Genomic DNA, 23,729 nt, shown 5'->3' with positions numbered 1-23,729 from the left:
GACCAACGCTCGTTAAGACCAGGAAAAAAAGCAGCCATACTCGCCCAACCAACCCCGGCTCAGCTGAATCTAAAAACTAAAAGAGGCGTCGCAAGCAAGCAAGCTAAGGGAAAAGCTACACGAGGGCGAGGATCCGTATCAATCGATCGCTCGCCAGGAAGAGATTGGAAAGATTCGGGACGATACCCGCGCTGAATACCACCACGGAATTGCTGTCGCTTGACAGCACATATCTGCTCTCCAGATGTTTCGCCAAAGGTAAGCTCTGCCATGCCTCGTCCCCCTCATCCACCGACCAAAATAGCTGTACAACCCGGCTCCCCGCACACACGCTGCGTGTTGTTGCGCCATCTCGAAACCTTTTTGCGCCTGTCCCGGCCTTTAGCTGACTCGTGTGCCCTCTGTACAGAACAAGCGCCCAGAAGCCTGGCGATGAACTGCTGGCCACTTTCAGAAAGCAGTTCCCTGAGGTAGCTGCCACAACCGCCGCACCGGCTGGTGTTCCGCAGGCTGCCGTCGACAACGCCGCCGTTGCTCCTATCCCAGGCGTCCCACTCCCTGGGTTCCAAGAAAGGTCAGTACCCGCATCCGAACCAGTTTTCCACCGAACCTTGTGTGTGTTTTGTCGCCTCGAGGCTTGCCGTTGCCGTTGCTGTTCAGCCTGCCGGCCGCATCCCCCGGGATCAGTCCAGTAGGCGGAAACGCGGGGTACTTGGCCGGTTGTCAATCGACGGTCACTTTCCAAATTCAATTCAAGCATCAACGCACCGGGAAGACTGCGCTTCTTGGTGTGTAAATGACGTACTTGCTAACGTTTAACTTGTCGCAGAAGCCATAGTCTCAGTCATGAAGCTTTCAGGGACCAAGATCCGACGCCGAGAGCGACGAATGAGCCGTGGAGGTTCACTCCATCACTGCTTGATCCCAACTCGTTCTCCTTCACCAACTTTGCCAATGCGCCGCCTGGCTATTACACTCCCACCCCGGGCGGCACCAACACCATCTACCACCCTCAAGCCGGTGATTTGCACACGCCCACGCTGGGTCTCGGTATGGGTCTCGGGACCCCGCTGTCGATGCCCACGTCGGAGGGCGCGATGAACTCCGGACCTGCCATGATGGACCTCGCTGGTTTCCAAGGGATGCATCCTCAGCACTTCCAGCAACAGTTCCATCCCTTCATCCAGCCTCCTGCGCCTCAGCAATCCTTCGCACCGTCGACCTTTGTGCACCAGGATACCGGCTACGAGACGATGGAACAGGATGGATCGCCCATGAATTCTGATCCGTCCGAAGAGAGGATGACCTCAATAGACAGCGCGTTTCATAACTCGCCCATGGTTGGTTTCCAACAAGCACGGCAGTTCAGCGGCATGCCCATGGCTGCCTCGCTCCCGCCATCTGCCGAGAAGTTTCGATTTCACGCGACTCTAAATGCGCCAACCGCCATGATCAAGCACGCAGATGAGATCCCGGTAACTTATCTCAACAAAGGCCAGGCCTACTCACTCTCTATCGTGGACACCAATGCGACTATCCCCGTCGCTCCGGGCACCAAGTTTCGCACATTTGTTCGCATTTCTTTCGAAGATGAGCAGCAGAGACAGAAGCCCGGGGTATGCTGGGCCTTGTGGAAGGAGGGAAGAGGCACGAACGAGGCCCACCAGAGAGGCGGGAAGCTGCAAGCTGTGGAATATGTCGAGGCTGGACAACCCACCGAGGGCGACGACAAGAGGACTCGCATTGAGCTGGAGTCTGCTTCATTCGATGGGTTTTCCGTGGTTTGGACTCCCGGTATCAACGGTGGCCCCGAATGCAACATTGCCGTCAGATTCAACTTCTTGTCGACCGACTTCAGTCACTCGAAGGGCGTGAAGGGTATCCCGGTTCGACTTTGCGCCAAAACCCAGACTTTTCCTTCGGATCCTACCCAGCCAGCGGCAGACGCCAACCCTGAGATCTGCTTCTGCAAGGTAAAGTTATTCCGCGACCATGGTGCCGAACGAAAGCTTTCCAACGACGTTGCGCACGTCAAGAAGACGATTGATAAGCTCAAGCAGCAAATCGCTCAGGCGGAGAGCGGCATGAAGGACTTTGGCAAGCGCAAGAGGTCGTCGGCATCGCAGGTCAAAGGATCAGACCAGCGACCAGGCAAGGTGCAGAAGCATAAGCGGACGTGGTCGATGTCTTCAACCAGTTCGGCGGGCGGTACCCGCCCTCCGCTAGAAGAAGACTTACACTACAAGCTCCAGACACTGCAGGACATGTTTACGAGCACCAGACCCGTCAGCGTATTGTATCTCCGTGGGGAAGATCTCGACGACCCCGATGCCCATCCTGTGTCTCTGCCCGGGGAGCAGGGCGGCGAAGTCACAAAGGTGGAATCTCGTGAAGGGCCCGCGTGGCAAGCACGCAGCGGACGCAGCTCTGTTGCAGGCTCTTCTCTGGTGTCGCCCTCACCTAGCTCTTTATCTCTGGCATCACAAGCGTCGGCAGTGCCCAACCGACAATGGTCAGGTTTTGACGGCGAAGGATCTGGTGAGCCTGCATCGCGACAGGGCTCAGACCAGCCTACAAAGGTCAGCAAGACGGATGATGCCGGCAACTTGAGTGGGTGGATCGAGGCCCTCGGAGTCGACCCATCTTACCGACCCCCTCCCGAGCGTGTTGCGAAACCCGTCGCCTGCTTTTACGTCATTCGACCTAGCCCTTCTGAGCCGGAGAAGCGAGACTACTACAGGGCGATCTACTTGGCCCAGCGCAATTTGAAAGATTTCAACTATCGCGTCGCCGCAAAGTGGAACATTGACCCATCGAAGATCCTCCGCACCGTTCATGTCCTGGATCGTGGCCTCGAAGTCGAAATGGATGACGATGTCATTGCCGAACTGAGAGAAGGCCAGGACATGAGGCTCGAGATCAAGGAGCTTGCGGATGAAGTCCAACCAAAGCGAGAGTGGGACATGGTTGTCGACCCGAGCGAGGGAGACACCATGGACCAGCCCTCTTCGCAAGGAGGCTTTGAATTGCGCCTCAACTTCTAATGTTACATAATCGGATCCATCTTCTCTTCAGCAACAAAATCGATCGGACTCGGACTCTTAGATGGGGATTTGTGCTTGTTTCCGGCTGCTTGTCGCCAGGCATGCATGCCACTGGACACGGGCGATACGAGCGCACAAAGGGAATCGCACACGCATGGTTGGGATATCGCTCAGTTGGCGTTGTTGATTTTGAGATACCAAGTCCCTGGATGGGCCGCTTCTACTTTTCAACGCTTCCGACCACCAAATACGCAGGCGGATTTATGATTTGGGTATTTAGATCTGGGTCATTACAGGCATGGCAGCAAAACACACAAAGATATCCCGCCCTTCGAAGGGCCGTCGGCACATTCGAGAGGGTTTTTGGAAGGACGAGACTCGGACACGGTGAGCGAGACCACGAAAACGGTTCGGTCTACTCGGCTCCGCTGTACAGTCCGAGTTGTCGACAGCCCAGGCTGCGGCTTTCAGCTGTTTTTCTCTCTTATTCTCGCATCAACTTTTACCATACTATTTGATGCCTAACCCACTGTCTTTCTTTTGTTCAACGCAGAAACATGTACTTTGGCGTGTCGTTGCGTACACAAGTCCGAAGCTGGTTGACGAAGTAATGCAAGCATTGGAGGGCACACATTCATAGAGCACGAGCTCCCCTGCGCTGCAGCTTGTACCTTAGCAACATACCCACTGATTCTCTAGTCAATCTAGAGAACAGAAAATTCACGGCATTGACTTTGATATCATTATTCTCAACCGCGCGGGCGGCATCGGGCGCCACGACGATGGGATTTACAAAATGGGAAAGAGAGCCGATTGACAGATGCACTAACTGTAGGGTTCATATCGGTTCCGCGACGTTTATGCGCGACGGTTATTACTGACTAGGACAGCACAGGCGACGTTTGTCGCATCGGGCACGATGATTGGGAGACGGATGTGCCGTGGCTAATCTCGCGTGGATAAGGCTCATTTCGACGGCGGGAGCCACTTGGGTCAGCGTTGAAACCTCTGTCAACACGCGCAGCCGCTAGCGTCTTCGACGGTCTGCTCCTCCGCCATCGCGGTACCATCGTATTCCATCATAATCGAACCAGAGGGATGATGAAGGGATACAACTGCCTCGTGCGAAAGGAACGGACCCAAACCTTCTGCCAGCATTACCGGGAGCATCCTTGAAAACAGCCTCGACATCGTCGATGTATGGCGGCAGTCACCCACTAGCCACACGACGTGTCCGTCCGATCGGTTGCATTACGGCGCGCCTAGTGAAAAACGTCCTGGCGCCTTGACGCCGCGCCGGCCCGGCAAGACCTCTTGGGCGTATTCGCACCCTCTTACATGCCCGAGGTTCACAAGGTTTCCCGGGAGGCTGCTGCAGCAATTGACGACTTTCCCTCGGTCTATGGGACTGAGCATTATCTGCGAGCTCGTGAACACAACATGGCAATTCACAAAAGCCATGACCGCCGGGCAGACGGATGGAGGGTGTGACCACAGCCAACCGGAGCAGTGAGGACAATTTCAAACGGAGCCGGTAAAACGAAGCTTAATCCTCCGTGGTCCTTACTGTAGGGGCCATACGGGAAGTTTAATTCAGCATGCGACGGGCTCAACAACTGCAGCTTGCACTGACAAATTGCCGTGACGACAGACCAACGACAACGGCATCCTCCTTTCTGGTGTTTGGGAGGATTGCGCACTTCGGGTCACAGCAAAGGTCCTTGCAATGGTGTGCTACAACGAGCATTCATTGGGATTTGGTGTGGCAGCGCTGTGGCATCTGGTTCTTCGTCCCGACTGCTCCGCGGCCACCGACTGACGAATTGCGGAGACCTCGCGGCGTCCACATCCGACTCCAGACTTTCTCCGAAATACTCGGGTACCTAGTCACCACATTCGGCCGGCTTCCGCCTCTTCCGTACGATCGGCGCAGTACATTGTACCCAGCGAGGCCGCCCAACCCCTCATCACCGTCTGAAAATGATCTACTGATGCTGATGCAATGCGTCAAGCCACACCGATCGACAGTGGTGCTACCCGACAAAGTTGGACGAGCCACAGACGCTGTGGCGAGTGCTTGCGCGTTTCGACGGTCTAGAACTTGTGGACGCTGTCACTTCGTTGGCTCATAACTCTGTTTCTCAGCCGTTGCGCCAGTACTTGGGTTGTTTCTCAGAGACTTTCAGTACAAGCCACGCAGTCGTTCTAGCATGAGATTACCGCGTTGGCCCTGCATACACCCTATCACATCGGTAAGCCACATGTGGCGGCCGTGGCAGTTCATCGACGTGGGCCACGTCCCTCAATTCTAACCGAGCTTGATGCCAGGCCCAGATCCAAAATGGCCTGATTGAACGTTGTTGAGGGGATACTTTCTATGTTCAGCGAGGAAAAGTCACTACTTGGACAATATGACGCCTTCGCGTCGAGCGTAGACCGTCCCGTCTTTTGAGGAGTGTGTGTATCAAGGCCCGCGCCGTATACGGCAAGGAACACTTCCTGTCCCGCAAAGTCACCTACTGTTTGTTCACGACGAATGTCAGACGTTTGGCCAACCAACTATTCGCACAATCATGTTTCCAGCCAAACCATGCGACTCACTAATGTCGAATGTCGTCTAGCTGGCTTATGCGATTTCAAGAGACGGCAAAAAAATCCTTTTCATGCGCAATATCGGCAGAAACCTCGCGGGCCCGGACTGCGTTGAGCCGCACGAAACCTGCCCTGTCAGACGATATCAGATTGAGGGAGTTAAGACGAGGTCAATCTCTCGCCCGTTCGAATTCTGTTGGGAGCAGGACGTTTTGTTCCGGCGACCTCACAGATTCTTGTTCACGAGCAATTCAGCCTGATGACTCGGGATGCCGAGGCGCCTGTTTGCAGACGACACGTCAAACCCTACATCCGAGCGTTTACAACAGCGAAGGCAGTTGTATCAAGCGGTGCAAACAGACTGGTGTTTTGTTTCGACGCCTTCGCGGAGAGGGGCCGGTGCGGGGAAATTGGGGTCCATTTGCATCGACTGACCCGTATGCAGAAACCGGGGCCCAGTGCCATGTGGGGATTAACCCCCCTCGGCGAGGACTTTCCCGCCTACCCTAGCCCCGTCAGATGCAACTCTACGTTTCTTCGAGACGAACCGGGCGTTTGGAGATGATACCTGGACATACTACCTATTTTTCTGTCTGTCGTCTGTCCAATTTTGCTAAAGCGCAGCAACGAATCTCCCAAGAAGTCACGATGAGCGAAAAAAGGAAGTCATCAGCGAGCAATCATCGGGTGTCCTTATCGTCATCTTGCAGGATGATCAACCAGACCCTGTTCCTGAACACAGCAATACATGCACAAATCTCGCGGCCATGCATCATGCAGCGGCAGGAGTGCTCCCAAGGTACGACAGTGGACTGGAAGCCGTAGGGCCTGCTGGGCAAGTACCGGTACCTTCAGAGGAAGAGGAGCCTAATGAGGGAGGGACGGTGTGGAGGAGAGCACTCGCCACAGTGACATGCCGAACTTGTGTGGCAGAAGGCTCTGAATGGTGCGAGATACGAGGGCTCGAAGACAGGCGGGTCCCTCCAAGGCCGCTTGTCTTCGCCAGTGGGCTGGACGTCTGCCCGATATGGATACTCAAGTGTCGATCGTCCAGAACCTCGGGGTCACGCGATGGTGTCAGGGCTGAGAAAGCAGCCCAAGGGACCTCGGAGAAATACCGCGGCTGTTTCTTCATGTCTGAAGCGCAAACAGCAGTGCGTTATGCATAAAATTGGAGGGTCGATGGTATTTCTTCCTCTGTCTTGAGACAAGATATGCCATGATTGCGCGGCTACTAGCCACACTCGGTGCCACAGCGCGTCCATCCGAGCGACATTTGGGTTGATCACTGCACACTAAACCTCAAACACGCATCAACATTCAGGGGAAAGGGCCAGTCAGATGCGTCTGGATGCCAACAACTCAGCTGGCCAAGGGTCAGCCCCTTTCGCCTACATCGATTGAGTTTGGCGGGCGGTTGAGTCAAAATTTCGGCTTCTGTTCGACGCCACACAAACGTCGATCACCTGCTGGATGTGGCATTAAGTGCGAGCCACATCTTCTTCGTCCAACCGAAGCGAGCGGACAGTTGCGTGGCTTCTGTGGCTGAGCAGACATGAAGCAGACTGTTTGCGCTGTCCGCTAGGGGTGCGAGAGAGGTGTGGGAGATGTACGAGGTCTGACTGGCTCCAGCCTCATGCACTCGCCACAGCGAAGGAATGAGGGAGGAAACAGTTGGCAGCTGTGCGTGGTGCAGTTCGTGCAGCGACATCTGCTACCCAGGGGTGAGTGGTGGTTTTGGTGTCCCGTTAGTGAGAAGTCACTTTCTATCAGGCCGAGCAACAGTCGCGCTTATTGGGCGAGCCCCCTCCACGCATCCAGACTCCTGGGATCGCCGAGGATAGGGGTACCACGAGGCGGCGGGAAGCAAGGTGGAGGGGTCCCATCAGAGGAGAGACGCCTCGACCGAGCTACCGAGCGGGCCCTCTCATCAAGGCGAAGACGATAAAGAGGCGACGAGGCCCCGAACCATGATCACCTCACGGTGATTTGGCCAACGAACTGCATTCATGCCCTCGACACATCTATCCTTCACTTACGAAGAGGTCTCTCTCATTTCTATTTCTTCCCAAGATCTCTTTCGATTTGCTCACCAGGGCGATGAGAGTTCCCGCCCTTCTTCAACTCACACGCCTACTCCACCACTCCAGCCACAGTTGAATCTAGGTTTCTCTGCTCAGTAGCGGGAGCAGCTCCCGCTGGAACGTTGACGGTGAGCCAATGGCGATCGCGAAGACGGCCTGTCGCTTTCCTGATGCGGTAGTCTCATGGCGCTTGCCACACCCTGACGGAGAAGTCTCTGTGAGGGGACATCGCGAGAAGGGGTAGTGGCGGTGTCTACTGTTTCTCCTGCCCTCCCGGGACGTGGGGGTCGAGTGAGAGAGCGCCGCGAGGCGAGGAGGGGTTAGGGCCGCACAGGTTTGTGGTGTTCCCTACCCCATTGCTGTCGTCCAGCCTATCTCCTGCGAGTTGAGGGGATTCCCCTTGCAAATCGAGCAGCCAAGATGGCGATCTTGCCGACATTCTGAGGTTTCCGCCTGCGGGAGGTCCGAACATGGCAACCACCCGCAGCCACGAGCCTCTCAGAAGCCCTTCAGGGCGTTGAGACACCTCCACCGAACGGGTGAGAATTCTGAGATCGCTGCATAGCAGCAACGGGAGCGTTTTTACTAGCTCGTGGAAGAGGAAGCGAAGGGGCAAGATGCCGCGAAGAACTCACGATCTGCAGGAGAAGCAGCATATTCCCATGGTTTGCGGTGCGAATTTGAGGCATTCTGGCCAACCAGCACTGCTGACAGGCCCGATTTTCATGATCTGCGACCGCCTTCACCGTGGCTACGACTGTGATGTGGCCATTTCAGGGCCAGGATCGGCACTCGTGAGCCATTTCAGGCATAGGTGCGGTGCAGTGTCAGTCTGTTTAGGGCTGAGATGGGCAATTTTGCTTTCCCCCTCTGCCTGGCCGCTTTGCCTGCCGTATGCCGTTGGGAAAACCGCGTGCGCACGTTTTTTGTGGCGAAGATCGACGGCCCGAGGTTCACCATGGGCCCATGATCTACTGGGGAAGTGACAGATGTCGAGCGGTTTGGAGCGGTTGAGCGTTTCAAAAGGTTGGGGCGAAAGGGTAGGGATTTTCCCATCTGTTGTGGCTGCCCTTTCGATGACGGCAAAGATTTGCGATGAAGGTGAAGCGGGGAAATGTTTTTTTGTGGTTTTTAACGGGACTTCTGTCGGTTTTCCATGGGATTTCCTGCGTCTCCGTCGCTGTAGAAAGTTCTGCAGCTCTCCGATGGTTTTTTTCCCTCATCGCGCGAACTTTCATGGTGCACACACTGCGTGCATTCGGCCCTTTTTGTTTCCAAAAGTTTCATTTCGTTCCAATCTCATTTACCTCTTTTTGTCGCTTTTTGGTTTTGATGGGCTATACGAAGGCGGAGGGATGGGTTGGGGTTACTTTTCAGGTGAGAGGAGGCGATGGTGATCGGCGGTGATCGGCTGTACGTCACTACTGCTTTCTGTCTGAGGCCGTTTGAGAGTAGGGAAACCGGGGAAACATGTTTGCCACGGGACTCTTTGACAGATAGTTTTAATCCAAGGTATTTCTTCCCGACTGCCATTCTTTTCCTCCTACAATCGCTTCGTGTGATTCGGTTTTCGACGACTTTTGACGGACGCCTTGTGCTGCGGTTGGAATTTCGGATGGATGGGAGGAGAGAGGAGGACGATGGCTTCGAACTTCGACATGGTTCTTACGACGACGAGGCGACACAAATGATTGGAAGAGGAGGGCTTTTGACGGAGATGGAAGTGGTGGAGGGATGATGCACGAGGTGGAACAGGGGGTCACGACGCGATCGATTCGACGAGGAGACAGGTTACGCATCACGACGATTACGATACACGACGCGAGCGACTAGTGATGGCTCTATACGGGCGAAGAGCATTGAGATGGTTGCGTGGACGAAGGTGCTTGATGGATGGGAGTTGGTGGATGGCTTAGAGCGTTGGAGCGATCGCCGACCGCGCGATTCGATTGCAGAACACAACATGAGCATGGAGTTATATCATCTGTGATGGTGGAAGAGGATGGTACTGGATGCTGTGCTGCTGCCGACGCATGGACGATAGCAAGGGACTGGCTTCTGATGAATGGTTGCTTCGAAGGGTTCGGAACACAAGACGAGTGTCAGGACGGATCTCTGAAGCAGCTGTTACGACGAGCGCCAGGTTCGAGAGGTCGCTTTCAAGTGGACGCGATCATTGACATGGGCACGCATGATAGTTGGCCAACTGAGACTTATCACGGCGGCTCTGGTCTGTGCCTGTGGAATGGTAGGTGGTCTATTTCTTTTCGGTCAAGGGGGCAGCTGTCTACAGGTTGGGCGTGTGATGCGAGTCCTTGGAATCTGGTCCATCGACTCTTGCTCAACAAGAAGTACGTTCCGTTTGTGTAGTTTGTCCTGTTGGCATTACCGTCACCTTTGCTCCAGCATGCGTAGCAAGTCCTATGCCTGGTCTCTTGAGAGAAGTCTGCCAGGGTCGACGACGCGAGCTCTGCAAAGTCCACGCCGCGGTGCCCCTTGTTCATGCAGCTGAGTTGGCAGTTCTGCTCGCTTTTCGGACTGGGATAGACGTTTTGATAATGCTTGGGGGCGTCGTGTCGGGATCGGGGAACCTATTGGACGCGGCCAGGTCAGCTCAGCTTAAGGTTCAAGTGGACCTTGATGACAGAAGCGATGAGGTTGCAAAGGTGAAGACCGACGCGAGTGGCTTTGGCCTGGCCGTGTATTTCAGAAGCTCTCAATGTCTACCGGACGTGCCCTTTGCTGGTTGCAAAAACACATCACAACGCATCACACGCTTCTGAGGAATTCTCGCCATGGCCGCGCCTTCTAGCGCCTCCCAAGCCGTCTTGACGACGCATTCAAGCATCGATGAAGTCTCCTAACCCCGACGAGTGCCGCCCGAGATTTTCTCGCCATACTTGACGAATTGATTGCGGTCTTCGAGGCTTCGATGGCGGAAGCTCTCTGGATCCTCACAGCTGAGTTTCCGTACTTTTCAGGCTGGCGTTCAGCTTCCGCATACCTACCAGACTTCGTGCAACAGCAGAGACACCGACTCGCGTGCTTCACGAGGATTGCGCTGATCAGCAAGGACGCACACGCGTACGCCAATCGAAACTTTGGCCGTCGCTTTCAAGTCTGGGCAGTGCATCAGAAGCTCAGGAAGGAGATGTCTTGCCACATACTGACGCTGCCCAGAATCGACGAATTTTCAATCCACTATGAATTCTTTTACTATATAGCAGGCCGAGTTCCGTAGACGTCTGATCTGTGGTGTAGGACGTCATTGCTGCCCTACGTCGAGACGCTGAGTATCCCATACATCTCGCCGCCTGACAAATTCGCGCGCATTTTCTCGGACTTTTCCAATGTCAGGCTCTTCCTGATTGAGAGCGAATGTCGAGACTGGCCAAATCCATTGTATGATAAGCACAAGCTCTGCTCCCACGGCAATCTCCTCCCCGTCAACGGAAACCTCATCCCAATCTTGCAGGCGGGTTCCCCCGGCAGGCAGAGTATCGAGAAGGCGCTAGACGGGGGCGCTCGCGTCATTCTCAAGCGCTATATTGACAGGAATGATGTCGAGGTGTTTTCCACACAGAAAGGTCTTCGGGTGAAGTTTTCCCACTGCGAGTTCAAGTGCGCCTGCGACGCGACTCGCCGTGATTGGTTGGAGAGAAAGAGATGCCTGTTAGGATCAAAAAGCTGCCTGCCCGAAGGCTGACAGACGTGCGAGAGCTGGTCGTGGACACGGATATACGCGGCTATTGCCTGCATAACGAGCTGACCTGGTCTTGACGTGGTTGCTCAATGTGTGTAGATGCGAGTCTTGTTATATATGATGGTGCGACGGGATATCGAGACGCAACCTGCCAGCTTCAGGTTACGGGATACTCCACCAAGCCTCACAACATTTGGCGAGCCTCCCTGTTTCTGGTCATGTAACACCTAGTTTCGTAGGTGTTGGGATAAACGGAATATTTGACATTTTTATTTCCTTGTTTTGGACGCCTAGTTTGATCTCGCCCTTCTTTTAGTGTCACATGAGCCCCCAGACTTGGACTGATGTCCTCCATGGCATCAGTTCTTTTCCAGATCTCTTGGCGCAAGAGCAAACCTCGGCCACAGTCAGCTTTTGGAACACAGCCAAGAAGAAAAGACGAGGAAAAGGCGAGTCTATAGTTAAGAAATGCTTAAGTTTCCTTCCAAAGCCAGCTCCTGCGGGGTGTTGCGATTCTAAGTCATGAACAACACCTCATCTGGGGCCGATTGAACGTATATCGAGAATTTGCATGTCTTGTTGGGCTTGGAAAACCTCTGTGGATCAGCTACCGTTTCTAATGATCTTCACGCTAGGTATGCAGAGCCAACAGGGTGTTGTGTATCAAGGTGGCCTGCCAGGCGACTGGCCGTATATATTAAACTGGCCGTATTTATTAAGCAGTTCTGAATTATGCCCAAACGCCAAGTGTAGCTCACAAAGCCTTATTACCGAAAGCGCTTTATCTTCCCCGCAAGACCTCTTTGTTGTCTTGTCGCACAGTCCTTGCCGTCTGCGCGTTGCACGCTGCTTCGTGAATTCTGTCCCTTCGTATCTGCGCTGAGAACTCCCAAATCATTGTCATTATCGTCATTATCATCGTCATAGTCATTATCTACCTGGCGTTTGAAGTTAGCGGAACTCCGAATCTGTGTGGAAACGAAGAATTACCTGATTGCATTGTAATCCCAGGCTTGAATGCGTGCTAGCGCTAACTGCTGTCCGTTTCTTGATGTTGTTGTCATGTTCTTAGACCGTGTCGAAGATGGTGGCGTCGCTCGAATAAAAGGTGTTGGTCTTCACGCCAGCTGTCCAGATGATATCGAAGAATGGGGGAATCTTGGTCGGGTCGGCAAATGAGTCCCTGGTAAGGGGAGACAGATCATCGTCGATGTACTCAGCGGAGATGAGATCCCTCCTCTTTGGGATTCCAATGAGAACTCTCCGTAGGTTGGGAAAGAGCTGCAAGAATCTTTTGACGTCTTCGTCTCCGATTGCCCCTTTTAGGACCTTGATCGACTTCAGGCTATCGAGATGGACCTCCTGAATAGTCTCAAATATCTGCGTTTCGAATGCAGGCATATCGACCAGTGCGCCGAGTACAGACCACCAGAAAGTCAGATCCCTTCCGAACAGAAAGGTGTCTCCTGTGGCAATCCATGTCAAACCCAGATCCTCGAACGAGCCGAACGAGCGTGAGGCAGCCCCTGGGAATGGGGCAAAGTGCTTCAACACCTCCCTCCTCAGGGTAACGTCAACCTGCGAAATCATTCGCAGAGGACCAAATGGCGTTCCCCGTCTCCTCGGCAAGTCCGCTTCGGACTCGGGGTAGATGATGTTGTCCGACGAAGATCCGGTCCAACTTTGGCGCACTCCGAGCTTCCACCTGACCCCACCGTGTGTGCAGTCGTTCCCAGTAATGGCGGCGTACACATCCCCAATGACATACTGAGCAATGTGCAGGACAAGTTCATATGGCAAATGGGGTAGGGGGGCAGACGCCGCGGTAGTGGTGCTCGCTGCCATCTTTATTGTATTGTGTGCTGTTGTGCTGGGGTATTAGGCAAATGGATTGCGAAAGAAATGGTGTGGCAAGAGAAAGGACTTTTTGTTATCCTCCCTTGAGAGAAAGCAGGTGGTGTAGAAAGTAAAATAGAGCAAAAGAAAACTAGAGAATTTAAGGCTTCTTTTATATGTTTCGTTCGTCTGAAGTACGTTCCGTGGGCTGCCAATTCACTGTGTAGAAGGTGAAATTGATGGCATCAGCTGACCTAGCGATGGGTGAATTAAATGTGAGAAAAGGAAGCATCGAAGATTGGATGGAAAGCGAGTAGCAAGGTAGATTGTCAGGTGCCTTGAAAAGGTTACCCATCCACACGTAACTACTTCCCCTTGCACTCGGATTTCACAGTACCTAAGTCGCCACTGAGGTCGGTGGATACGCGGACAGCAAAAAGCACGGTTTCCATCCGTGGATGTCCCTAAGAGATCCGTATAACTACTCAACCGTTGAGAATTCTACCTCCAGCGCTTCTGGCGGTCAGTGATATATAAAAGTTCGCTCCAGAGGCTCACAGCTTGATATGATATTGGTGTGCCCTGCTATTAAAAACGACTCATCTGGAGGTTGAATACGAAGCAACCTGGCTGGAATTGACAGAAATCTGGGTCCTGCGTCAGAAGTAGATCGCTGAAGGTCTATATATCCCACAATGATTTGAGAACCCTCATGGGCTCTCTGGTCCACAGCCAGAAACGTCCACCGTGGTAGGTCGATATCGTCGAAAGGGTTTTCTCGCATTCAGGGTACCTTAACCCCTCAATCCAATGAATCAGTATCACGCCCTTTCCATTGTCTACATGATGTGACAACGACACCGGACGTCAGGCGTCAGTCGGAGTCAAAGGTCTTCCCCGCTGCCATGAACATTTTGAACCTGTTTCCCACGGATTTCTTCTGTTCCTTCGTCAGAGTAAACTGGCAGTTAAGTCGCCCACAATGATGGGGTCTTGATGTTAGGATTAAAAAGGATCCAATCTTCTCATCAGCAGACTTCCGTCGCTACTGATTTTCGAGTCAAAGCCAGCGCCATCCTGATGACGAAACAGCTGAACGTTGCGTCGAAACAGGTAGTTTTGGTAATAGCCGGTGAGGTAGAAGGCGACCTCTCGTTCCCATATCGGCGCCCACAAAGGGCCACTTAGTTCGAAACCTGATGGCAACTTCATCAGTGATTTCTCGTCGACGACGGACACGTTTTCGTGTTGACACTGATGATTTCCTGGAATGTGGGCGTTTGTATCGACACCGAAGTACGACATGAGCGTCACGGACTTGAGCGCTGGCAATGCCGTGAGAATTTCGACGATTTCAGGGAACATGGTGAAACACGCCTCGACAGGGTTCACAGCAACATGTTCGATGAGGTGAAGGGCGGGAGACTGTCGGAGAGAGCGGAGAAAGGATAGGGGGAAAATGATCTGAAATGCATCGACTCGAGGACACATCCATATGTAGCTCACGCCGCACCCAAATGTTGTGATTGGAAGCTGAACAAGGGCAGACGCAACCATGCGACTTGTCTTGCGGTCAATATGGTGGAAATTGCGGACGAGGTCACGCCGATGAGATATGTCGGCTGGACGAATAAACTGATGCTTTCCGAGTAAGATCTTGTGCTTTCCGTGGACCTCATCCCTAGTATCGGGCTCTTGGATGCTCAGGCTCAGGGGATGTTCTGTGGCGTCTGATATGGCATCGGCGATAAGACTCTCAACGACTTGGAGAAATATCTCGTATGGAAGGTGAGTGATGGGAAGGCTGTTGAGCTGCATGGTAGCCATATCTGCCCCTAGCTGTGAGACGTCGACAGCCATACTGAATCTGGGCGTTGAAGCTGAGAGCTGAACTACAACTGGCGTTGTTCGTGTTCAAGAGAGTGGGAGGAGAGTTGGTGTTTTATAAAGAGAATGCCGCAGTCAAAGGCGCTGCCTTGAATCAACAAAGGTCAAAGAAGACTGTGCAGGCGGGTGCTGACCCTGGTCCGTTTATAACCAGCTTCCTGTCTCTTTCCTTTCATATCAAGGGTTCCATATCGCTGCGTCTTTCAACAGCTCCGCTCCCCTTGTTCACGCTTGATGTCAAACATCGAGGGCCTCGTCCAACAAGCACCCTATGTTGGGCCCTGACCTCCCACAAATCCCACAATCTCTCCGTCTGAGGGGAAAAAGATTTTCTCCCAAGCAAATCGACGAAAGCTTCTCTCGTCAACATCGCCAGCATCGCCAGCATCGCCAACATGAGCGAGAACTCGCCTTCGTCGGGCAGCGCCCTCGCGGCCATGAGCCTCCGCGATGACAATGACAGGTACGTGATTTCTGGTTTCTCGTATCTATTTCAGCCGTCGTTTCAGTGGTGGCTTTCCTGATCGCCGGAATTTCGCGTTGGGAAGTCCTCAAAAATCCCAGCCGGGAAGGAGTGCTGACGGAATCATAGTATCACTGCCAGCGAGAAGAAGCAGCAGTTCCCCAAGATTCCCTACGAGGTCTCTCTTCTCATCTGTGAGGGTCTTGTCGATATCGCCTATGCCAAAGCTTGCCAGGAGCCCATGACTTGGCAAATCACGGCTCCGAAGGCGGACGCCTCGTCTGCTCCGCTCTACGTTGTCACCGACAAGCACCGCCAGCGCCCCCAGCCAGACATGAAGAGACGCTTCCAGATCTTCAAGGACATCCGAAACGTCAACCGGAAGACTCGCAGAATGGTCGACGAGGCCTTCCCCCGTGCTATCATGTACCACCAGCGCGACTGGGGCGACACCAACGACCACGACGTCAAGGAGGAGATGTGGCCTCCCATTTGGATCTGCCCTGACGCCGACATCTGGCAGTTCAGACTGACGCACCCGCGCCTGGCCGCCGAGCAGTTCAACCGCGCCCTCGGAGCCTTCTGGTCCCCCGACCTCACGCCCGAGTCGAAGGAGATCGTGAAGCACATTCAGACGTTGAAGGTCCGAAACCTCAATTTCCTGATCAACAGATTCGAGACCCAGTGGGAGCTGGCGGCTCTGCCGAACCTCAAGAATATCCATATGATCACCAGCTGCTTTTGGCCCCCCACCATGGCGAACGCCGACCTGGAGTATCTCTGGCCCATCGACCAAGGCGTGGCCTCGCTCCCCCACTTCCCCCACTTCTCTTCAGCCCAGCTCAACCACGCGTTCGGTAAGCTGTGGGAGAAAGGAGTCAAGATTACCATGGTTGACAGATTCCCGACTGTTTCCAGTGTCGTCCTGGAGATGATTGACACTCATTATGGTGTCCATGTACGTCGCCTTCCTTGAACACAGTGATCGACGCCGACGCCCTCGATGCCCCCGACGTTTCTGTGTCTTCTCGCCAAGCTGATTTTGTTCAAGCGAGCTCCATGAGGAGAAATTGGAATGATCTGGAGGCATGCGCGTGGAGTTGCTGGGCTATAGGTTGCGGGTAGGCGGAAGGAGGCTACAAGACGTGTGACAAGGGCGATGCAATGGCAAGAAGGAATTGTTATCAGATCAACAGAATGAACCATAGGAAGACGAAGACGTCTTGATATTGCGCTAAGCTGTTCCTCTCCTCGCTGAAGTCCCGAATCATGCGGAAGACATAACGTAGGCTGGCAGAAGGGGCAAGTCATGACCTTGAGGAACAAGTTCAACGTAAGCTGGTCGGTATCCTGAAACAAATATTCAAGAGGCACCTCCGAAAGATACATTTTGAGGGGTGGTTCAGGAATATGGACGACGGTAATTTGAAACTTCAACTTGAATTCGCCTTCGAGGAATGCGTCGACCAAGCCGGAGCACGAGATACAAACTCACAAAACTTCCCGAATTGATTCTCGAATAAATTATGAACGTCTTGCATATTTCAATCAGTCATATTGCTCCCTCTTTCAAAGGCAGCGGATGTAGTCGTTGCTTGACATGTCCCTGGGCAACGAAACGTACCACTGAGACCCAAAGCCCATCTCCTCCATCATCTGCTTCCTCTCCGTCTCAACCGGATCCAGGTGACAACGGCATTCCTGGTCGGTAAATCGAATCATCAGGCCCTCGGGCATTTGCACGAGCTCACTGCGAGTTATTATGTCCTCTTCAACAAAATCCGTATACCCGGTCAGCTCAAATCTCACACCACGCTTGAGTAGCTTTCCCCACAAGTGTTCCAGTCCGAATGGTTCTCGCTCTGCAGTCATCGCCGCGTATGGGTACATCGATTCATAAATGGGAATCAGTTTCCCGTGGCGGTGGCGGTCCTCTGAGTTATCCGGTACCTGGCGTCCCCGTCCCCGTAAGCCCCACAAGAGGCTTGGATGAGCTCAAGCGCAGGAAGGAATTCAATACAGCGGATCTCCTCTGGGCAACGATCATGCAGCATCCTTCTAATGCCATCAATTCTGATGATCCTCACGTGCTGAAGGAGAGCGGCAGCAGCAGGCGTTGGGTTGAGATAGACCTCTCGCATTGCTAACATTTCATTAAATCTGTACAGTCTGCCGTCATCATCATTTATGTAGTCTCTCGGCTGGACTGGGACCCAGTCCAGAGACTACTGATCTCTCAAAGTCGGCAGGTAGAACACGTCGATGCTGGGACATACCCAGGCGTACCCAGGGTCGGTACGGCCCTTCTCCGAATGCCGCACAAGGGAAACCCGGGGAAGCTATTTTCAACAATCTGGCGGGAGTTGCGGTTGATTTGGGTGGCGCTTCTGAAGACAGCATAACGGTATTTGTGTCTGTTTAGATGCCTTATGAATTATGGGATCGGAGACAGATGAATATAACACATGGATGTCGCCCATGTGTGGCAGTCGAGGAACCAATGTGCCGAGGTAGTCACAGCCAAGGCATTGTCAACCATGGCTTCGATTATGAGGAGGAAGCTTTCGTAAGGGGGGATAGGGTTTGGTTGTAAATCGTTCTGTGGAGCTCTTGATGTCTCCATTTGGCAGTCGTTTTCTGGTGGCTGCGACATGTCGAGCTTGAGATTTCCGGATGGTCTTATCTGCGAGACGGATTGGCTTTGAATGAGATGCGAGCTTGAAGCTATGCAATGTTTGGATTTGGGTGATGCCTGGCCAGATGATTGGTTCATGAAGGTGTAACAAGGGAATTCCTTTTATATTCTAGCTTGACAGTGGTCAAATCACAGCGTCGTCGATGGAACCACGACACCCGTACGGTGAATGTAGGCAAAAAGAACCCAACGGAAAGGGATGAAAAAAAAAAAGGAAACCTGATTTACTACAACATAACTTCCGTATGCGAGTTATCTGACGCGGTACCGTTGTGTTCTGCTTTCCAACCATTAATCTTCCTTATAAAATACTATTGAAGTTCATAGTTAATCTTCATAGTTGGGCACGAGAGGAGCTATTCCTTTCCGTCTTGCGCTTCAAATGACTTGCTTGACGCGGTCTTGCAGCCATAAGAGCTGCGAGAAGTCCTTTGCGATGCCATAATCCGGGATATTAGCTAAAATCGAAAAGCACCACAGCATTCTCTCCAGTTTGAACCAATCCAGGTCGGGTCTGACGCAGGCCGCGACGTGCGCAGAAAAATACAACTTCATTGATATGCCTACTGCAGCACGGGCCATGCATAAAACAGTGGAAGCGTCTATTGACTTGTGCCCTGCCTCGATGGTCGATTTGAAGAATGCTGCGAAGCAACTCAGAACACCTTTGAGGTCTTGGATTGGATTCGGCAAACAGCAGGCTCGTCGATATTTGTGGCACCAACCTAGAAATCGCCCATGGTGACACTACTCGACAGACAATTATAAGGTGACGATGCATATATTCTCGCCGCATGTGTGGTCTGGACGGTGGAAGCACTAGAGGTAGCTCGCAGAGTCCTTAGCGGGAACATTGGAACAGCACCCTCAAGGTGCATAGAATCGCAGAAGGTGAGTCACCCGCTCTACTCATTTCTAATAAACCATGACTATAAAAGATCTTGTTATCTTTGTTGTCGTCTCTGGTGTGGTCATCGGCCTCTGGCATGGTCGCCGGTCTCAGGCATGGTCGTTGGTCTCTAAGGCACCTTCTCCATCCTGCCCTTCTTCGCTCCTTCTCTCTGGAGTGCCTCCTGCCTGGACTCCAAGAATCTCCACCTCAGGTAGAATATAAATAGAGCTGCATCACATCAGTTGTACGCACAAACTTCTCTCCTCTAACTACACAACATTGGTTCACATTCTGCTTCAAACGGGCACTGGACGAGGCCGTAAAGGTCGGGCCACACAAACACACTCAAATTCTCATCCTTTCTCCGATACAAATTTGCTACAAGACCATCTCCAGATCGCGCCTCCTACATGAAAAGAACAAAAGGACCTCTCTTCGCCCCATCCAAAGTCTTCTTTGAGAACTTCAGCCCTCCACACCACAAGCTGACCTCACGTTCATTGCGCCTGCTGCTCAGGATAATCACACTATCGAACGATCCCTTTCAGTCACCGCGCCGAATTTCCACTGTTGTTATCTTCACTCACATCGTTCTCATTACAACACATCTCAATCATCATACACCAACCCACCTCTCAGCAGATCGACCTTCACAATGGCGAAAGCCACAGGAACCCCTCCCTCGTCCATCTCCACGATCTTCAGAAAACTCCCTTATGAGCTAACTCTCATGATCGCTGACGAGCTGATTTCGGCTACCACATCAAACCTGCAACCTCACCACTTCGAATTCTACAGCCACGCACAGACGCTTCAAGTTGTACGTCGCGTCTTTTGTAGAAGGTGGGGAGACTCTGAGGCTTTGGCAAAGGAGCGATATATTGAGATTCGCACCATCCTCCAAATCAACCAAAGAATACGAAGAGCTGCTCGTAAAGCCTACCTACCTCTCGCAGAGAACAACCAGAAGGAATGGGTTTGCCTTGAGAGGGACGTCTTTGTCCTCGACAAACACATGCTGCAACCAGCTGAAACCTTTCAGCACCTGACGCCTCACAATCTCCATATCCTTCAAAACTTGCGGAACATCGTTATCGCACCCTACGACGCCCACTTCTTGAGAATTGGAGTTGGCTCCCGTGGCCTCCGACTGATGGGGAGTGTGACCTCCATCGGCCTCATCAACGCCGCTTTCGAAGGGCTTGCTGACGCCAGAGAGCGTCGTCTCGAGGATGGCAACCCTCTCGGCTTAGTCCCACTGTCGCAGGTCATACAAGATGCGCACCCGTCAGTTAGTGGAATACCTTCTTTGAGGGAGTTGGACACTTCTCTTTCACACGTCCTGGGAAGATTGAAGAGCAAGAACGTCCGCATCTTCATACAACTGTGGTGCCACGACATATTCGAACAACGCAACAAAGAGAACAGCTTTGATATCATCAGCTGCCCCGATGAGATCAAAGTATGGTTATCATAGGCTATGGACCCCTAGGGGTCTGGAATTTCGAGTGGTGGATAGGGCGTTTTCACAGAATACAGACGGGAAGGTTCCGGAACAGCGAGCGGTGGTTGGGGGGAGTTTCATTGCGTATTCTAGCTTTTCATTTTCGATCGCACACTTGGGACATTACAGCATAATGGACATCATTATCAATAGACATCAGGATCACATATCACGGTTACAGGACTGGTCTCTTTCTTTGTCGAGCCACTGCACAATGTTGTTTGTTGTGTTTGACGTCCTTCTTGCTGTATAGAACTCCTCGTTTGGCCAAAAGCTCTTCCTTCTTCCAAATCCATTAATCAGCCAAGCGCGACGATGAGCCACCAGAAGACACCGTCGAAATCTGCCTCCCATCTTTCTCTCTTCAAACCTGGGTCTGAACCATAAACTTGCAGCCGCTACACTCGCTAGGGAGCAGCTTCATGGCGACGCCATCCTTAGTACCGACAATCTCGATGAGCAATCTCTCAACATCATCGCGGAAGCCGTAGACGCGGACGCCCTTCTTCTTCAAGGGCCGGAAGACAGCGTTGAACCCAGCCCCATGGGTGACGTTCCAGATCGCCAGGGCGGGGAACATCTCATAGTCGATGGGCATCGGACCCTCCTTCAAGTCGCGTCCTCGGCAGGGACTCTGGAAGCTTCTGACGTCCATGATGACGTCCTTCAGATTCGGCAGGGTAGAGAGAGCCGCGACGCTAGAGGCGTTGTAATCGGACCAGAAGCATGACGAGGGCGTGACAACGCGCTGGATGGACTGGATCAAGGCGGCGGCCTGCGGGGTCGGAAGCATCATTGCCTGTCTGAAGTAATCCTCCTCTTCGATAGGGAAGGAGTCCGGGTCGGCGGCAAAGCAGGGGATGAAGACGTCGTTCTCAGGGCGGATCCAGACGTCGACGGGCATCTGGCGATTGTGGGAATGAGCGCGGATGAACTTGCGATGGACCATGGCGCGTGTGGCGCGGTTGATCTGCGAGGGCAGGCGGATGTGGTCGAAGCGGTCCTTCAAGTTGGGGGTTTGGCGGAGGCGGGGCAGCTGATCCCAGACAGCAAGCTTGGTAGGGGAGGCGTAGTCGTAGTAGAGGGTCCACACCTTTACGAGTGTGCAGGCCTCGGCCTCGGTGATGAGAATGTCGATGATGTTGAGAAAGACATCGTAGGGGAGGGAAGCTGGGCCGGCTTTGCCGCGGGCTGTCTTCTGGAGAGGCATGGCCATGGCAATTTGGCTCTTGCTGAGTTGAGAATGAGATGGAAGAGCAAACGTCTGATTTTGTTTTTGCCAGAAAAGTGAGAGCAAGATGTGGAGAGGTGACTGACGAACGGAGGCTAGATGGAGTGTGAGAGCCTTGAGACGGTGCCTCGACTTCTCGAGTGCTGCGGATGCTCGCCTTGGTTGGTGCAGGTGAATGTGCGAGATGAAAGTGTCAGGTGAAATGCAGCGGCGAGGGCGTCGGAAATTCTTTGAAAGAAACTACCTGCTGGGACTGCTGCAATTAGGAAGTGTCTAGGCAAGTGAATGAGATTTACCGGATTTAAAAAGCAATCGATTTATTTTTTTCTTGTTTGTGGGATTCTAGTTTGTTTGCTTCGTTGGCGATGCACCTTCCCGGCAACGGCTCCATCGATGCCATGGACTTGGATGGAATCATGGTGAAAACTTGGTCTGCAGGCATCCTAGGCCCATCAATCATTGCGGATGATATAAGAAAAAACCAAGCAAGCCATTTTTCCGCGACAGTTGTGAAGAATTCGTTCTTTCTTCCTCCCAACCTCATCGAGGTTCAAACACCATCCCCAAACATCGCAACCATGGCATCCGGGATGTCGAGCAAACGCGGCGTTCCATACGAGATCTTCCTTAACATCATCGACATGCTCATCTCTGAAGCCGCAGCGCGTGCAACTCCTTACAAGTTCTCGCTCACATACATGTACGAATCCCCAACCAAAATCGCAATCAACCCATTTCCGCCTCCCCTATCTCCTAATGCCTCGATCGGCCCGGAGGAAATCATGAGAGAACGCTTTTACGACATTCGTCTGGCTTCTAAGATCAACCGCAAGACACGAGGTCTAGTTCACAAGACTTTCCGCCGAATTCCGATGGACCGTTACCCCTTCATTAACGCCTGGATCCTTCCTGAAATCGACGACTTCATCCCGCTCAACTTGAAAGACATCGAATACGATTACCTTGACCAAGGGTACGATCAAGCAATCTTCCTGCCTACTCCATCGGGACACGTCGCGCTTGAAGCCATCGAACGCATCAATCTTCCTGCCTGGGAATATTTCAAGCCTTCAAACGCCATCCGTGTGGCCACACTTCTTGCCCTTCCCAACCTGAAGCAGATCTCGGTTGAAATTGGCGGTGTCGATCCTCGACAAGGCTTCGGCAATGTCCACCATGGAATCAGGCCACTTGACGAGAAGAGGTTTTACTCACTCGCCAAGTGGATGCGCGACGTTCCCCAACTTCGACGCATGTGGGCCCCTTTCAAAAAGAAGGGTGTGAAGCTGTACGCGGAAACAAGTTTCACCGGCATCATGCTCATGGAGCTGTATCCCGCCAAGAAGAAGATGAATGCTCGATACCTGCGACCGAACTGCGACTGCGACGAGTGCAAGGCCATCCAGGAAACGGCAGCTTGAAGATGGGTGAGACCGATGGGGTTGGTCTTCAGTCTCGTGGTGCGGCCAAGTCGTGCCACTAAGCTTAAAGATAAGACTAAGGATTTCGGGCTCAACGAGGGCATCCCCAGGGGAAGGATACGGTAACGAGGTGGTGGTTTTGGTATGGATCGGATGGACCCCTATGTGTACTGCTATCGCGGAAAAATGGCTCGTTTGGTTCTGTTTTCCATATCAATAAAGGCTCAAGAGATTCATCAGTCCTCATCTGTTGTCCTCATCTCTGTCCCCGTCTCCTAGCTCTGGGTGCCGTCGCTGTCGCTTGGTCTCGTCGCACTCGTCCTCATCTCTCATCCTCGTCTACCACTCTCGTCCGTCGTCTTCGCCCCCCCCNCCCC

The 23,729-nt window shown here is 53.0% G+C and overlaps 7 protein-coding genes across 7 annotated transcripts; 4 read left to right on the top strand and 3 right to left on the bottom strand.

Annotated features, from left to right (window-relative positions):
• Positions 1-244: 244 nt before the first annotated feature.
• On the top strand, positions 245-3,044 carry GCG54_00004361 (Grainyhead-like protein 2-like; the record flags this gene model as incomplete). The annotated part of the gene is made up of 3 exons (XM_045404411.1): positions 245-258; positions 410-574; positions 830-3,044. 3 exons carry the CDS (start codon positions 245-247, stop codon positions 3,042-3,044), a joined length of 2,394 nt encoding a protein of 797 aa, XP_045265195.1.
• Positions 3,045-12,491: 9,447 nt separating this feature from the next.
• Positions 12,492-13,268, bottom strand: GCG54_00004360 (uncharacterized protein; the record flags this gene model as incomplete). The annotated part of the gene is made up of 1 exon (XM_045404410.1): positions 12,492-13,268. The coding sequence occupies one exon, from the start codon at positions 13,266-13,268 to the stop codon at positions 12,492-12,494; it is 777 nt and encodes a 258-aa protein (XP_045265194.1).
• A 996-nt stretch (positions 13,269-14,264) lies between these two features.
• GCG54_00004359 (uncharacterized protein) lies at positions 14,265-15,119 on the bottom strand (the record flags this gene model as incomplete). The annotated part of the gene is made up of 1 exon (XM_045404409.1): positions 14,265-15,119. The coding sequence occupies one exon, from the start codon at positions 15,117-15,119 to the stop codon at positions 14,265-14,267; it is 855 nt and encodes a 284-aa protein (XP_045265193.1).
• A 422-nt stretch (positions 15,120-15,541) lies between these two features.
• GCG54_00004358 (uncharacterized protein) lies at positions 15,542-16,585 on the top strand (the record flags this gene model as incomplete). Its single annotated transcript, XM_045404408.1, has 2 exons — positions 15,542-15,609; positions 15,739-16,585. The coding sequence occupies 2 exons, from the start codon at positions 15,542-15,544 to the stop codon at positions 16,583-16,585; spliced, it is 915 nt and encodes a 304-aa protein (XP_045265192.1).
• Positions 16,586-19,851: 3,266 nt separating this feature from the next.
• GCG54_00004357 (uncharacterized protein) lies at positions 19,852-20,673 on the top strand (the record flags this gene model as incomplete). The annotated part of the gene is made up of 1 exon (XM_045404407.1): positions 19,852-20,673. The coding sequence occupies one exon, from the start codon at positions 19,852-19,854 to the stop codon at positions 20,671-20,673; it is 822 nt and encodes a 273-aa protein (XP_045265191.1).
• Positions 20,674-21,064: 391 nt separating this feature from the next.
• Positions 21,065-21,916, bottom strand: GCG54_00004356 (uncharacterized protein; the record flags this gene model as incomplete). Its single annotated transcript, XM_045404406.1, has 1 exon — positions 21,065-21,916. The coding sequence occupies one exon, from the start codon at positions 21,914-21,916 to the stop codon at positions 21,065-21,067; it is 852 nt and encodes a 283-aa protein (XP_045265190.1).
• A 593-nt stretch (positions 21,917-22,509) lies between these two features.
• Positions 22,510-23,352, top strand: GCG54_00004355 (uncharacterized protein; the record flags this gene model as incomplete). Its single annotated transcript, XM_045404405.1, has 1 exon — positions 22,510-23,352. One exon carries the CDS (start codon positions 22,510-22,512, stop codon positions 23,350-23,352), a length of 843 nt encoding a protein of 280 aa, XP_045265189.1.
• Between the last annotated feature and the right edge of the window lie 377 nt (positions 23,353-23,729).

The sequence above is a fragment of the Colletotrichum gloeosporioides genome (assembly GCF_011800055.1).
Source record: "Colletotrichum gloeosporioides strain Lc1 chromosome Unknown consensus_37, whole genome shotgun sequence".
In the NCBI taxonomy this organism is placed as follows: Eukaryota; Fungi; Ascomycota; class Sordariomycetes; order Glomerellales; family Glomerellaceae; genus Colletotrichum; species Colletotrichum gloeosporioides.
The sequence above is the reverse complement of the archived record's forward strand: the minus strand, read 5'-3'. Positions and strand labels throughout refer to the sequence as shown.